The sequence below is a fragment of the Mus caroli genome, chromosome 11 (assembly GCF_900094665.2).
Source record: "Mus caroli chromosome 11, CAROLI_EIJ_v1.1, whole genome shotgun sequence".
Lineage (NCBI taxonomy): Eukaryota > Metazoa > Chordata > Mammalia > Rodentia > Muridae > Mus > Mus caroli.
In genome coordinates, this window is record NC_034580.1 from 116,366,003 (window position 1) to 116,380,423 (window position 14,421).

At 51.8% G+C, this 14,421-nt stretch overlaps 1 protein-coding gene across 2 annotated transcripts in view; it reads left to right on the forward strand.

Annotated features, from left to right (window-relative positions):
- Nucleotides 1-14,419, forward strand: part of Hgs (hepatocyte growth factor-regulated tyrosine kinase substrate) — a 16,118-nt gene extending 1,699 nt beyond the window's left edge. The window contains exons 3-22 of one of the 2 annotated variants that reach the window (XM_021176077.2): nt 497-572; nt 930-1,022; nt 2,378-2,501; nt 3,476-3,528; nt 5,291-5,359; nt 5,915-6,039; nt 7,596-7,674; nt 7,756-7,854; nt 7,986-8,081; nt 8,795-8,833; nt 8,921-9,064; nt 9,155-9,214; nt 9,563-9,773; nt 10,039-10,211; nt 10,285-10,425; nt 10,510-10,684; nt 12,967-13,100; nt 13,189-13,308; nt 13,460-13,546; nt 13,834-14,419. In XM_021176077.2, the coding sequence (XP_021031736.1) occupies nt 497-572; nt 930-1,022; nt 2,378-2,501; nt 3,476-3,528; nt 5,291-5,359; nt 5,915-6,039; nt 7,596-7,674; nt 7,756-7,854; nt 7,986-8,081; nt 8,795-8,833; nt 8,921-9,064; nt 9,155-9,214; nt 9,563-9,773; nt 10,039-10,211; nt 10,285-10,425; nt 10,510-10,684; nt 12,967-13,100; nt 13,189-13,308; nt 13,460-13,546; nt 13,834-13,944 (2,209 nt within the window). In that variant the 3' untranslated portion in view covers nt 13,945-14,419. The remainder of the gene's footprint in view (nt 1-496; nt 573-929; nt 1,023-2,377; nt 2,502-3,475; nt 3,529-5,290; nt 5,360-5,914; nt 6,040-7,595; nt 7,675-7,755; nt 7,855-7,985; nt 8,082-8,794; nt 8,834-8,920; nt 9,065-9,154; nt 9,215-9,562; nt 9,774-10,038; nt 10,212-10,284; nt 10,426-10,509; nt 10,685-12,966; nt 13,101-13,188; nt 13,309-13,459; nt 13,547-13,833) is intronic. The other variant, XM_021176078.2, reaches the window with a different exon arrangement.
- The last annotated feature ends 2 nt before the right edge of the window (nt 14,420-14,421 follow it).

Consider the following 14,421-nt stretch of genomic DNA (forward strand, 5'->3'; position numbering starts at 1 on the left):
CACTCTGTAGACCAGGCTGGCCTCGAACTCAGAAATCCGCCTGCCTCTGCCTCCCAAGTGCTGGGATTAAAGGCGTGCGCCACCACGCCCGGCTGTTGTTTTTTTTTTTTTAATCCAGATTGTTTTGATATCTTGGGACAATTAAAACTGCACAATTTGGAGATACTTAGACTCACTGATATTTCCTTGCGGAGGTCTGATGGGCTAAACTCATGGTTGGCTTATACGACAGTTGGTAGAGTATTTGCCTGGCATGTATTAAACCTTGAGTGTCATGCTCAACACACTATAAGCCAGGTGTGACAGCATTGCCTGTGATCCCAGTGTTTGGGAAGTGAAGACAGAAGGATAGGAAGTCCAAGGCTTGAGTCTAGCCTGGGGTACGAAAACTCCTGTCTCAGTACTTAAAGAAATATGGAGGAGGGCTTTCCCATCCTTTTCTCTTTCTGCTGTTACTAATCCCCCCTCCCCGCTCCTTTTTTTCCCCCTCTTCCAGAGCAAAATATGCTGTCAACTCCATCAAGAAGAAGGTTAATGATAAGAACCCACACGTGGCTTTGTATGCTCTGGAGGTAACTTAGAGCGCTGTTGCCGTTGTTTCTCTCTCTCCTCAGACTCAAGAATCCTTACCCTTCCGGTGTCGGGTCTCCACATAGCAACCAGTAGAGACCTTTAGCACTTCGTACAGTCGTGAGCTCAAGCCACTGAGCCTGGCTGCTCTCATGGGAATGGGAGGGAGCAGAAATGCTGCTCTTCTAGCTGTCATCCGTGTACCCCTGAGGGACTGGATGTTATCAGGGCCTGGAACCCGACTTTGAGCTGCTGCTTGGGGTTTCTAACAAGTTGGGTGGGTTCAGAGGCCTGTCTTCCAGCAAGAGGGGCTCTTCCCTGAACACGAACTAGGCCTTTCTCTTCCTTGGGGTTTTCAGGTGATGGAGTCTGTGGTAAAGAACTGTGGCCAGACAGTCCATGATGAAGTGGCCAACAAACAGACCATGGAAGAACTGAAGGAGCTGCTGAAGGTAGGCGGGTGTCCTGGGAGTCACGAGAGAAGGTAGATTCTGGTATAGTGCCAAATCTTCTGTTTGTGGGCAGACTACAGCAGGAGGAGCAGTGGGTGTGTTAGAGGGGGTGAGGGTAAGAATGGTCACTTACTGTGAGTCTAGCGTAGACCCTGGGAGAGACGCTTTGAGACTCATGGGTCATTTTTGCAAGATGAGAAAGACACTTCTTTTGTGACTGGGAAAGGCTTCCAAGAACTAGGGCATGCAGCAGAGCTCTTAAGGGTAGTAGGTTACATCCCTGTGAGCATAGATGGCCATGGAGTATATGTGTGACCTTGGGGGAGACATTCAGAGCAGCACATTCAGGGATGGGAGAGATCTGAGCAGAGAGGTCCAAGTTTAGGTGACAGAATCAAGAGGGCAAAATGATTGAGCAAGGAGCTGCCCCAGGGAGAATAGAATTAATACCCTTCAGCAGAGAAGGAAAGGCTCTCTGGATCCATGTGAGATTATCCCTAGGACCACCTAAGGATTGTGATGTGGATGGTGATACAGCTGGATTGGGCAAAGCGATGCTGTTCCCCATTTCATGGGACCCAGCATCAGGGTTTGGTCTCTCAGGAAGCCCCAGCTCAATGCTGCCCAGAACATGTCTCAGGCGCTGAGCTGTGAGCTGAATCAGACCAGGGTCTGTTTGTTCTAGCAGGTCTTAGCTGTAAAAGAGCTAAGTGTTAGGAGCCCTCGCTGTTGTTGTTTTGGCGCACTGTGTCCCACTGTGCTGCAAGGGGCACCAGGCTGGCTTGCTCCTCTCCTGGAGGGAACCCTTAAAGGGAAACACAAATCCCAGTGTAAAGACCCTTGTATCCCTTCCTGAAGCTGCTTCATCCCAACATAATGTGTCACAGCCTCCCTGAGAGTGCCAAGCATGAAGCTGGACTGTAGCTCACAGGGCCTGAGCCCACTGTGGAGAAATATCTGAAGAGGATATCTCCCTGCCTCTCTCAGATCATGGTCCTGTCTTCCTCGTGCCTTTTGGAGAGTTTAGCTGTGGACCCTAGAGAACTGTGTTACTGCCCAGGATCCCCTGGAGAGATGGAAGGAGGCATGGTTGTAGATTGGGAACATGAAGCAGTGTAGTCTCCAGGAGTTCCCTGATTTTTGGGGGGGATTAAAAATTGTGACCCTGAGCAAGCATAGACCCAGGAGAGTCGCTTCTGTGATTAAGTGGTGTCTGGCAATCCTAGGAACTCTCCCCTACCTTTGTGCTAATTGTCTCTGCTCAGGGCAATTGGTCTTGCTAGATGGCCCTTCCCTCTGAGATCTCAGACACCTGGAGTCTCCTGAGCCCTCCCCACTTTTTTCCTACTCCACAGAGGCAAGTGGAAGTTAATGTTCGGAACAAGATCTTGTACCTGATCCAGGCCTGGGCACATGCCTTCCGGAACGAACCCAAGTACAAGGTGGTCCAGGACACATACCAGATCATGAAGGTAGAAGGTAAGTTAGAACAGCCCCAGCCCCAGGCTGAGAACACGGTTTCTAGGAGCCACAGGGTTGTCTTTCTAGCAACACTAGATAACATCAGTGATACGGACAAGGGAGGGTGGACTGGTCTTCCCTGAGTGATTGGGAGTGAGGAGGCGGTGTTCCCTAAACCTTGGAGAGCTCCGTGGAGAGAGGCCAGGCTCTGACCAGGTCTTGCACCCTACACATCTACCCCACAGGGAGGTGGTACGCTATTTCCAGGCAGTAAACACTAAAGTCTAGAGCTAATCAGGTTTCCGAGTGACATGGTTCCTGGGATGAGCAGACAGGGAAGATCTCACAAGTCAGGGTGCTCTGAACACAGTAGCAGCCCTGGGCCTTGGCACCTTTGCTATTTTTATTTTTTATTTTTGTTTTAATGTGTATGGATGCTTTGCCAGCAGTATATGTTCATGGACCATGTGCATGCGTGGTGTCCTTGGATCTCCTGGGACTAGAATTACAGGCAGTTGTGAGCCACCGTTTGTGTGCTGGAAATGGAATGGGTTGGTTGGAAGGAGCGGTCAGTGAGCTGCTTACGCACTGAGCTGTGTCCCCAGCTCTGCCTTGGCACCTTTGCTCCAGTTCAGACCCTGGGGTCAGAGTACACTGGACCTGCTGCAAGGCTACAAGAGTGGCTCATGCCAGCAGAGAGGATGACCGGAATGCTGTCGCTGTGTGTGAGACACACACTGGCGGGTTTTAGGCCAGGCCAGGGAGGCACAAGGTCTTTTCTTGCAATATGGCAGCCCTAGAGAGCTGGTGGAGTTTAAAGAAAGGGGATCATGGGTTAGGATGTTGTGGTGGTACATGGTTGGGCTTGGATCTCAGAGAACTCTGGGCATCCTTTCCTAGTCCTGCCAGTTTTGTCTGATGAGGCAGATGTCAAGGGTTAGAAGTGGTGGCCAGGGAGGCACCCAGTAGTGACTGTCACCTTCTCTTCCCAGGACATGTCTTCCCTGAATTTAAGGAAAGTGATGCCATGTTTGCTGCTGAAAGAGTGAGTCCCGGGTCAGCCAGCACTGACTGGCTTAGGAGCTTTGGAGAGGAAGGAGGGAGGACCTGGGGCTCGCTCTTGTTTGGGGTTTGGTAGGGGTAGCTCATGCCTTAGTGTCAGCATTCCGGAAGAGGATTGCCATGAACTCCTGTGCTAGATACGTGATGAGACCCTGACCCAAAAAAAAGGCAACGTGAAGGATTTAGCTCACTGTAAAGCTCTTGCGTGTCATATGCACAGTACTCAGTAAAGCAAACGAGCCAGCAGTTAGAAAAGCAGCGGTTAACCCCAGGTCAAGTTGAAAAGTGTTTATGGTGCCTGTGGGTATAGCACTGGCTTCATTTGACTACAACAAGTATGATTCGGGGTAGAACTCTCTCTGGCATGTACATGGCGCTCTGGCACTGGCTTTTTGTTTTGTTTTGTTTTTAGTATAGAATAGAATTTATTTAGGGCACGGGAAGGGGAGTAGACAAGGGAGTAGAGGCAGAGAAAGGGAGAGAGAGAGAGGAGAGGCGTAGAGGCTGGCCGTGAGCATGTGGAGAGGGAGAGGGGGATGAGGGGAGAAGGGACAGAGGGGGAGAGGGTAGGAGAGCAAGAGAAGAGAGGATTTTTTTTGGAAGGAAGGAAGCCAGCCAGCCAGCCAGCCAGGTGGTGGCGCACGCCTTGATCTTAGCCCTCCACAGGCAGAGGCAGGCGGATCTCTGTGTGTTCTAGGCCAGCCTGGTCTAAATATGAGGGTCCTCGACAGCCAGGGCTGCACAGAAAACCCTGTCTTGAAAAGAAAAACCGCTGGACAGTGGTGGCGCACGCCTTTAATCCCAGCACTTGGGAGGCAGAGGCAGGCAGATTTCTGAGTTCCAGGACAGCCAGGGCTATACAGAGAAACCCGGTCTCAAAAAAAAACCCCAAAAACCGAAAAGAAAAACCAACCACCCCACCATCCCCCCAAAAAGGAAGGAGGGAGTACATTTGTTTAGAGTTTTTTGTTTGCCTAGTTGGTTGATTTTTATTTGTTTTCTTTTTTTTTTTTAAAGATTTATTTATTATTTATTATATGTAACTACATTGCAGCTGTCTTCAGACACTCCAGAAGAGGGAGTCAGATCTTGTTACGGGTGGTTGTGAGCCACCATGTGGTTGCTGGGATTTGAACTCCTGACCTTTGGAAGAGCAGTCGGATGCTCTTACCCACTGAGCCATCTCACCAGCCCCTTTATTTGTTTTCTTGATAGAAGGTTTCTCTGTGTAGCCCTGGCTGTCCTGGAACTTGCTCTATAGACCAGGCTCACAGAGATCCCCCTACCTCTGCCTCCCTGAGTGCTAGGATTAAAGGTTTGCGCTACCACACCCAGAGTGAATTTCTTCACACAGCTTTAAAACTAGGCTAGTCGTAATGGTGTACACTTTTAATCCCAGAATCGCAGAGGCAGAGGCAGAGGCAGAGGCAGGCAGAGCTCTGTGATCTTAAAGCCAGCCTAGTCTACACAGTAAGTTGCAGGACAGCCAGTGCTACACAGTGAGGTGCTAAACCCTGTCTCAAAAACCCACATCCACAAAATTGGCAAGTGTCAGGATTCTGCCTTTGACAAGAAGTCTGTTTGGAGGAGGTTCTTCTCTTTGGAGCAACTTAACCCTGGGCCACGTGGCTTAGGCCACAGAATTCGATGGTCTTGGCACAGGTAGTCACATTGGGACCTGCTCTGGTGACCTTTCTGTTTGCGAGCACTGGGGAGGGAAATGTGATGATGACTGTTGTCCCCAGGCCCCTGACTGGGTGGATGCTGAGGAATGCCATCGGTGCAGAGTACAGTTTGGGGTGGTGACCCGCAAGGTGAGTATCCCCCAGAGACTCGGTCCCATGCCCCTGCCATCTTCACAAAGCAGCGCTCCTTTGTGTGATCCTGTCAGTCTGCTCTAACCTGATGGTTTCGGAACCACATTCAGCTCAGAATTGCGTGGTGCCTGGGGCTGGAGCTTGGTGTTTGCCTCTGTGGTGCTCAGTGCCATCATTTGACATTTGCCTGATGGGCAGGGCCCAGCTTCTCCTCAGGGATCTGAACATGGAAAGCTCTAGGCTTTCTCTAGGATTGGGGAAGAACTTATTTCTAGGGTGCACAGCCTGTGTGGCCAGCGGCCCCTATAGCTTCCCATCTCACTTCCCGCCTGACAGTTGTGAGCGTGGAGCCTGCAGGCTCTGAGCCACGGCACTGGGGTTCACTGTACTTCCAGAATCAGCACCTGTTTTCTGTTTATTTTTAATTCCTTTCCTTTCCTACAAGTGGTGGCTGGAACTGAGTTTCCTGCGAGTCCCCACCTCTCTGCTCCACTTGTCCTTACCCCCCGTGCCTGCTCTTGTTCACTGGGCCTGTCCTGCTCTGTCTCCCAGCATCACTGCCGAGCGTGTGGGCAGATCTTCTGTGGCAAGTGCTCCTCCAAGTACTCCACCATCCCCAAGTTCGGCATTGAGAAGGAGGTGCGAGTGTGTGAGCCCTGCTACGAGCAGCTGAACAAGTGAGTGTGCACTCCATGGCACAGTGACTATGGTGCCGCAGAACTGCAGGCCGCACAGGCTCCTCAAGCTCTGTCAGGAGGGCAAAGGGGCAAACCAATGCTGCTCTGCAGGCGGCCCCAGCACCCCAAACTTTGGGACAGGGTGAGCAAGGTGCTGTGGCTGCACAGCAAATGAGACTGCCCTGGGCCAGTCACTGGCTTTGAGTTTTGTTTAGAGAGGCTCTTGCTTGGACTTGAATCTCCTGATGTAGCCTTTCCAGTTCTGGGACTTCAGACCTGGTCCACACATTCTTATTTTGGATTGGAAATGAAGTTTACAAGCTGAGAATAGTGGTGCACACCTTTGATCTAGCACTTAAAAGGCAGAAGCAGGTGGATCTCTGAGTTCAAGGCCAGCCTGGTCTACAAAGCCAGTCCAGGACAGTCAGGGCTACACAGAGAAACCCTGTCTTCAAAAAGCAAGTGTAATACAAAGAGGCATGTTTAATTGTGTACATGAGAACATGTCTGCAAGCCCTTCTCTTGGATTTCTCAACTGTGGTTTGTGTTCCTGTCTCCATGTGAGTTAGTGTTTATTGTAAATTTTTAAAATTTGTTGGGAACTGGGGTGGGGAGAATAGTTGGGCATGACCGCCAATGCTGTGGTTAAAGCATGTTTTTTTTTTTTTTTCCTTTAGAAAAGAGCACGTTTAAATTGAAATCTTAATTATGCTTTATCTATGTAGCCCTCAGTCCTACTTTGTGGAGAAATCTCCGCCTGCCTGGGCCTTACTGCCTGTGATGGTTTGTATGTGCGTGGCCCAGGAAGTGGCACTATTAGGAGGAGGAGCCTTGTTGGAGTGGGTGTGTCACTGTGGGTGTGGGCTTTGAGACCCTCATCCTAGCTGCCTGGAAGTCAGTATTATGCTAGCTGCCTTCAGATGAAGATGTAGAGCTCTCAGCTCCTCCTGCACCATGCCTGCCTGGATGCTGTTATGTTCCCACCTTAATGATAATGAACTGAACCTCGGAATCCAGCCCCAATTAAATGTTGTCCTTATAAGAGTTGCCTTGCAAGCCGGGTATGGTGGCGCGCGCCTTTAGTCCCAGCACTCAGGAGGCAGAGGCAGGCGGATTTCTGAGTTTGAGGCCAGCCTGGTCTACAAAGTGAGTTCCAGGACAGCCAGGGTTATACAGAGAAACCCGGTCTTGAAAAAAAACAAAAACAAAAAAGAGTTGCCTTGGTCGTGGTGTCTGTTCACAGCAGTGAAACCCTAACTAAGACACTGTCCTTTCTGGCACCTTCTGAAGGGAAGGACCATTGCTGGTCATGGTAGGCTCAGTGGGCAATATGTAGGTACTATAGAAAGGCCCTTGCTCAGCACAGCCAGGAGACAGACTCACTTAGGCCAAGTGACCCACTTACGTTCTGCAGCTGGCTGAGGCACCAAGGTCCCTTCTGCCATTCTCTAGAGGGTGAGCTTGGACCTTCACTGTCAGTCTGTGGAGATGGTGAGCAAACCCTGGAAGGATGGTGTCAGTGCATGGTTGCTTACGGTGTCTCATTCTGTCTGCAGGAAGGCAGAAGGGAAGGCTTCCTCTACCACTGAGCTGCCCCCAGAGTACCTGACCAGCCCCCTGTCACAGCAGTCTCAGGTACAAGGTCCCTTCTAGTCCCCAAAACACCTTCTCACCCCTTCCCGGGGACCCTTCTCACTCTACCCTGTCTGTCCTCAGCTGCCCCCAAAACGGGATGAGACAGCCCTGCAGGAAGAGGAGGAGCTACAGCTGGCTCTGGCCCTATCACAGTCAGAGGCTGAGGAGAAAGAGAGGATGGTAAGCCATGGGGCCCTATGAGTTTCCCCTGCTGATGGAGGATGCTAGGTGTGGCAGCGGGGGTATGTGGAGGCTCAGCTCCTTAGCTTCTACCATATATGTCTCTAATTCTGTTTCTTCTTCTGCCACAGAGACAGAAAACAACGTATACAGCACATCCAAAGGCAGAGCCCACACCCTTGGCTTCCTCTGCGCCCCCAGCTGGCAGCCTGTATTCCTCGCCTGTGGTGAGCCTTGTCAGCCAAGCTGGCTGCTCATTTCCCAGGGATCACCACAGGGTCCTGTTGGTTCAGGACTTCACTGTGGCATATTGAGGACGCCAAGAATGACATCCCCCTGCCAGGGAGATGAATCTCTTCCATACTTCCTTGTATATACTAAGTTCTACAGGCCTGGTCCTCTGGGTACCCATGCCATCCCTAGCTCTGTAGACAGGAAGTGAAGCAGATTTAGAGTTTTCACCTGGAGGCTCTGTCTAGCTCTCTAGAGTAGCCAGCCACAGATGGGACCTGGAGCTAGAAACAGCCCTGGCACCTGCTGGTGGAGGAAGCTCTTCCTTCCTCCCTAGATTGTGAGCAGGGCTCACACTAAAGGCTTCATTAGAGCTAAGCACAGTGTTCATGCAGTATTGGCTCCGTCCTAGAGAGTCAAGTTAGTGTGGCCACTGCTGCCTTGTGCCTTAATAAAGTTTGGTTCTGGTGGCACATGATAGTCTCAGAACCCAGGGTCTTACGATTTTATTGCCAAAGGAAAGTGGATGCTAGCCACAAAGGGCTTGTCAAGGAAAGGGCTGGCAGGTGCCAGACAGGTGGCTAGAACATTGGCTAGCACTGAGATCTGCTGTCATTTGGTGCCATCTGGGTCCCTGTCTGAAAGATTGCTTGGGATCACTTGATCACTTGATCCTGTGACTCCTCAGACTCAATGCTTGTCTCCCCAGAACTCATCAGCACCTCTGGCTGAGGACATCGACCCTGAGGTAAGCAGCGGTGTCGGGCGCTGTCCTCCCTGCTCCTTGGCCCGACCGCACCAGTGCCACCTCATCCCCTCCTTTATTGCCTGGCAGCTTGCAAGATACCTCAACCGGAACTACTGGGAGAAGAAACAGGAGGAAGCACGGAAGAGCCCCACACCATCTGCACCTGTGCCCCTGACAGAGCCTACTGCCCAGCCTGGAGAAGGACATACAGCCCCCAACAGCATGGCAGAGGTGAGAGGCTCCTTTGCACTCTTGACTGTCATTCCCTAGGGCAAGGCCTAAAGTAGGCCAGAGACCCTCTAATCCTCTGATCTCTTCCAGGCTCCTCTTCCAGAGACAGACTCTCAGCCCATAACTCCCTGCAGCGGCCCCTTCAGTGAGGTGAGCTGTGCCTCCTGTCCTGGTTGGGGACTGTGTCAGAGTAAGGAGGCTCCAGGCTCCAGCTGCTCTGTGGACCCCAGTGTTCTGCAGCCTCAGAGGAGGCCCTCCTTGTCTCTCAACTGCTGAGGTGCCTGCCAGTCATGCCCAGTCACAGGTGGATGAGGGCCTTGCTCTGTGCTTTGTGTGCAGACCAGGCATGTCACGTGTCAAGCATGTGTCCATGCCAGGCTCTGGACACAGTGGGCAGTGCCTGTCTACCTGCCTATCACCTTTGCGAGGATGCTTCTTGAGCTTAACGGGCATAGCGTTCACCCTGCTGTGGTGCTCAGCTACCCACTGTGTCTCCAGCAGTACCAGAATGGGGAGTCGGAGGAGAGCCACGAGCAGTTCCTCAAGGCCCTGCAGAATGCCGTCAGCACTTTCGTCAACCGCATGAAGAGCAACCACATGCGGGGCCGCAGCATCACCAACGACTCGGCTGTGCTGTCACTCTTCCAGTCCATCAACACCATGCACCCACAGCTGCTCGAGCTGCTCAACCAGCTGGATGAGCGCAGGCGTAGGTGCCCACCCATGTGCCTGCCCTCCGGGGTCCTGCTCATGATTCCTGGGGCCCTGGGACACCCACGACTCTGCCTATACTCCATTGAGCCTCTCAATTCCTCCACAGCGTGCTCATGAGAGGTGGTCCCATTTGTGGGGCCTGCTCTGCTCATTTCTGTCTCCAGCCCTAGGGCCAGCAGCTCTGCCCAAGGAGAACAGAGGCCCACATCACCTAGGCTCTCAGCCCATGAAAGGTCTGAGCTATCCTCTTCTCTACACAGTGTACTACGAGGGCCTTCAGGACAAGCTGGCACAGATACGTGACGCCCGAGGGGCTCTGAGTGCCCTGCGTGAAGAACACAGGGAGAAGCTGCGCCGAGCAGCTGAGGAGGCTGAGCGTCAACGCCAGATCCAGCTGGCACAGAAACTGGAGATCATGAGACAGAAGAAGCAGGTATGGCAGCTGACCCAGCATGTGGGTAGGGGAGGCCCAGGCTAGCCTGACCACTGCTTCTCACTTGCTTCAGGAGTACCTGGAGGTGCAGAGACAGCTAGCTATCCAGCGCCTGCAGGAACAGGAGAAGGAACGGCAGATGCGCCTGGAGCAACAGAAGCAGACTGTCCAGATGCGCGCCCAGATGCCTGCCTTTCCCTTGCCTTATGCCCAGGCAGGTGTTGCCCACCCCACTTTGCCCATCCTCATCATAGGCCAAAGACACCCCCTCTGACTGTTGGCTCTTTTTTGTCTCTAGCTCCAGGCTATGCCCACAGCTGGGGGTGTACTCTACCAGCCCTCAGGCCCAACCAGCTTCCCTGCCACCTTCAGCCCAGCAGGCTCAGTAGAGGGCTCTCCGATGCATGGTGTGTATATGAGCCAGCCAGCCCCAGCCACTGGCCCCTACCCCAGCATGCCTGGCACAACAGCAGGTAATCTTGCCAGTTTACAGAAGACAGTGAGAATATAAAGAATTTTCCAAGTTTTCTAAGTGACTATTTTTCTAGAGTTGTTTTTTTTTTCTTTCTGTACATATGGAAACACATGTTCACACCCCCCTACCCCCCCACCCCCCNCCCCCCTACACACACACTCTCTCTCTCTCCTCACTCTCTTCCAGGGTGCCAGGCAGGTAAAATCCCTTTACTAAAGTCAGGATATGTTCAGAGCCAGGAGCCACTGCGTCACAGCAGGTTCTCATCAGTGCCCTAGTAAAGAAAATCTCCTCAGGACTGTCAGCTCGCCTGGCCCACCTTTTCTCTTATAAATATGTCCTGTTCTGCTTTGTGCCTATAGTGTGGGCTTGAACCATTGTCCTAAAGTTGGCAAACTGCCCTCAATTTGTATTGTCTGGTGGTTCTATTTCCATATGCCACGGGCTACATCTTTAGTCATTGTATCTCGTGGTCACATCACTGTGGGTAGCTGAGGTGGGCTCAGCGGGCTTTTCATCTGTCCCCATTATCAACAGTGTCACTTAGAAAGCACCTCGGGACTGCAGGTGTCTTGGCTCAGACTCCTGCATCTTCTTCCTGCCGGTTAGTGTCGTCAGCCTCCCTCTGCCCTGTCGTCTGTGGCTGTGAGCTGTTGAGAGGAAAACAGTCTTTTACTGCTATGGATTTTAGTTTTTTTGAGACAGGGTTTCTCCGTAGCTCTAGCTGTCCTGGAACTCACTCTGTAGGCCACCCTGTCCTCAAACTCAGAGATTCAGCTGCGTCTGCCGAGTGCTGGGATTAAAGGCAGGCACCACAATCCCCCAGCAACTTTATTTTATATATTTTGCTTATGTGTATCTGTGCACCACGGGTGAGCTGGGCTTTGCCCGCAGAGGCCAGAAGAGGCTTTGGTTGCTTTGAAACTTGGAGTTTCAAGATGATTGTGAACCACCACATAGGTTCTGGGGATTGAGTCTGGATCCTCTACAAGAGCAAAAAATGCTGTTAACTACTGAGATATTTCTCTAGCCCCTGAGGTTTTTTTTGTTGTTGTTTAAAGATTGATTTGTTTATTTTGTGAGACAGGCTCTCACTATGTAACCCTGGCTAACCAGAAACTCATAGAGATCCACCTGCTTCTGCCTCCTGTATGCTGGAATTAAAGGTGTCTGATAGCATGCTCGGACAGGTTTTTTTTTTTTTTTTAGTAATGTGTGTGGGTATAGGTGCTTTCAGGGGCCAGAAGAGATGGTTGGATCTCTTGGAACTATAGTTATAGGAGCCTGAGCCACCTGACATGGGAACTGAGATCTGAACTTGAGTCTGAATAAGAGAACTCAGCTGTTATAACTCCTGAGCCGTCTCTGTCCCTGTTGATTTTAATACATTATCGGTGCAATCCACATGAGTGCTGATTGCTTGTGTCACCTTGACTGGCCTGTCACCTTTTGATAAGGTCAGTTTAGTACTCTACCCTGCTTTGTCTGTTCTTTGGTTCTCTGGGATCCCACGTCCTCTCTGTGGGGATGGATAGTCATTAGAAGGCAAAATCTCAGACAGTGTATGGTGGTGTGCACCCTACAATCCCAACACTTGAGAGGTTGAGGCAGGAGGACTCCAATTTAAGACCTAACAGTTAAGGCTTAGGTTCTTAGGGTGTATTTACAGTTTGTAGGTTACTGAGGACCTTGGGGTGTGTGTGTGTGTGTATGTGTGTGTGTGATAAGCAAACTAGGTTCTCCCTAATGTTTCTCATTCTGACAGCTTGGATGACCTGCTCTATCCCTACTGTATGTCTCCATTTCTATCATAGTAGTCTTTTCTGAAGTGTTAGCCTGGGCTGCTGTAAGTCAGGACTGTTTGTCTTTGTTGCTGTTGTCTCAGTTTTAATACTCGAAGTATGGGCTTCAGAAATTATCAGTGTCAGCTCTCCCTAACTCCTTCAGTCTGACTGCCACTTGTTTCAAGACAGTTTGAAGGGTGGGGCTATAGCTCAGGTAGAGAGTGCTTGCCCAGCATGGACAAGACCCTGGGCTCAGCCCCTAGCACTATGAAAACAAAAAGAATTTGGTTCCTTTTTTTTTGCTTCCCCTTCCCATAGGACCCCACCCCACCCCACCCCACCCACTCCCACACATGTTGGCTTTACTTTTCTTTTACGAGGATGTGAAACATATCCCTGGCTTTGAAAGTCACAACAAAAGGAGAAACCTGGAGAAGGTGTTCTCTTCCTACTCTCCTCATTTCTGTGCTGAGCCAGCTCACCTTTGTTGTCACAGATCCCAGCATGGTCAGCGCCTACATGTACCCAACAGGTGCCCCTGGGGCACAGGCAGCCCCTCAGCCCCAGGCCGGGCCTACCACCAGCCCTGCCTACTCCTCCTACCAGCCCACGCCAACACCAGGCTACCAGGTATGTGGGCAGAGTTGCCCCCAGCATCTGCACCCAGCCCTCGCCTGTTCCTCATCTTTTCCCTCACCTCACCACCTTCCTTCCATAGAGCGTGGCTTCTCAGGCCCCACAGAGCCTCCCAGCCATCTCGCAGCCTCCACAGACCAGCAACATAGGCTACATAGGGAGCCAGCCAATGTCCATGGGCTACCAACCGTACAATATGCAGGTAAAGAGACCTAGTCTTTGCTGGGCACAGAGGGCTATCCCAGGCAGGCCCTCTCCTCCTGGCTCTCGCTTCTGCTTTCTTCCAGCCAGGAGGGTCTGTTTGTGTCTGGTCACAGATAACTCAGTGTCGGGCTCCATCTTACTTCCCACAGAATCTCATGACCGCCCTTCCTGGGCAGGATGCGTCTCTGCCGGCCCAGCAGCCCTACATCCCAGGGCAGCAGCCCCTGTACCAGCAGGTGAGCCGTCTCCCAGCGGCCTGCCCTTGGACTCCTGGGCTTCCTTTGATCCCTTGCACTGGGTGCATCAAGGGCCTTGCTCAGCAGACAGAATCATGATATGTCATTAAGTGCACGTATGTACACATTCGTCCATATTGCACAGGAGACAGGTTTAGAAGAGATCACACGTGCCATTGCCGTGTTGGTAACAACCTGATCTACTCTGTGCTAAGGTGAAGCTTGTTCTAAGCCAAAGGTTTTGTTTGTGAAGGGGGGTGATGAGCCTATCTGCTCTTTCTCTCCAGATGGCCCCCAGCACCGGACCTCCCCAGCAGCAACCCCCTGTGGCCCAGCCAGCGCCTACACAGGGACCGCCAGCACAGGGCAGTGAGGCCCAGCTCATCTCCTTCGACTGACCTTGTGTCTGGCACTCACCATGCAGAGTAACACTACAGTTCACCAGAAACCACTTCTATGTCTAACTAGCCATTCCTCCCCTATTACTGCCCTGTAGTGTCCCTTCTGTGAGCAAGGGGTGGGCCTTCCTCCTTGGCCCTCTTCCCTGTCCTCAGTGGTCTGGCTCCTGTCCTGCTTCGGTCCTGATGCCGTCTGACCTCCCCGGGACTGGGGCTCTGCAGGACAAGTAGAACCTTCTCTGGAGAGTGCCCAGCTGTGTTGGGTGCCACAGGTGAATGCTGTGGGGATGCTTAGCCTGGCCCGGAGTCTGATGTGAACTAACTGTGTGGTGTCCAGGCCTGGCCCTGGTACCCAGAAGAACCATGTGGCTCCTGCACAGCAAGGGTAGAAGCTTTAGGTATCTCTGTCTCCCCTTCTCCTTGGATGTCATCTCTCCAGTGCAGAGCAGTGAAAATAAAATGAATTTCAAAACTCTC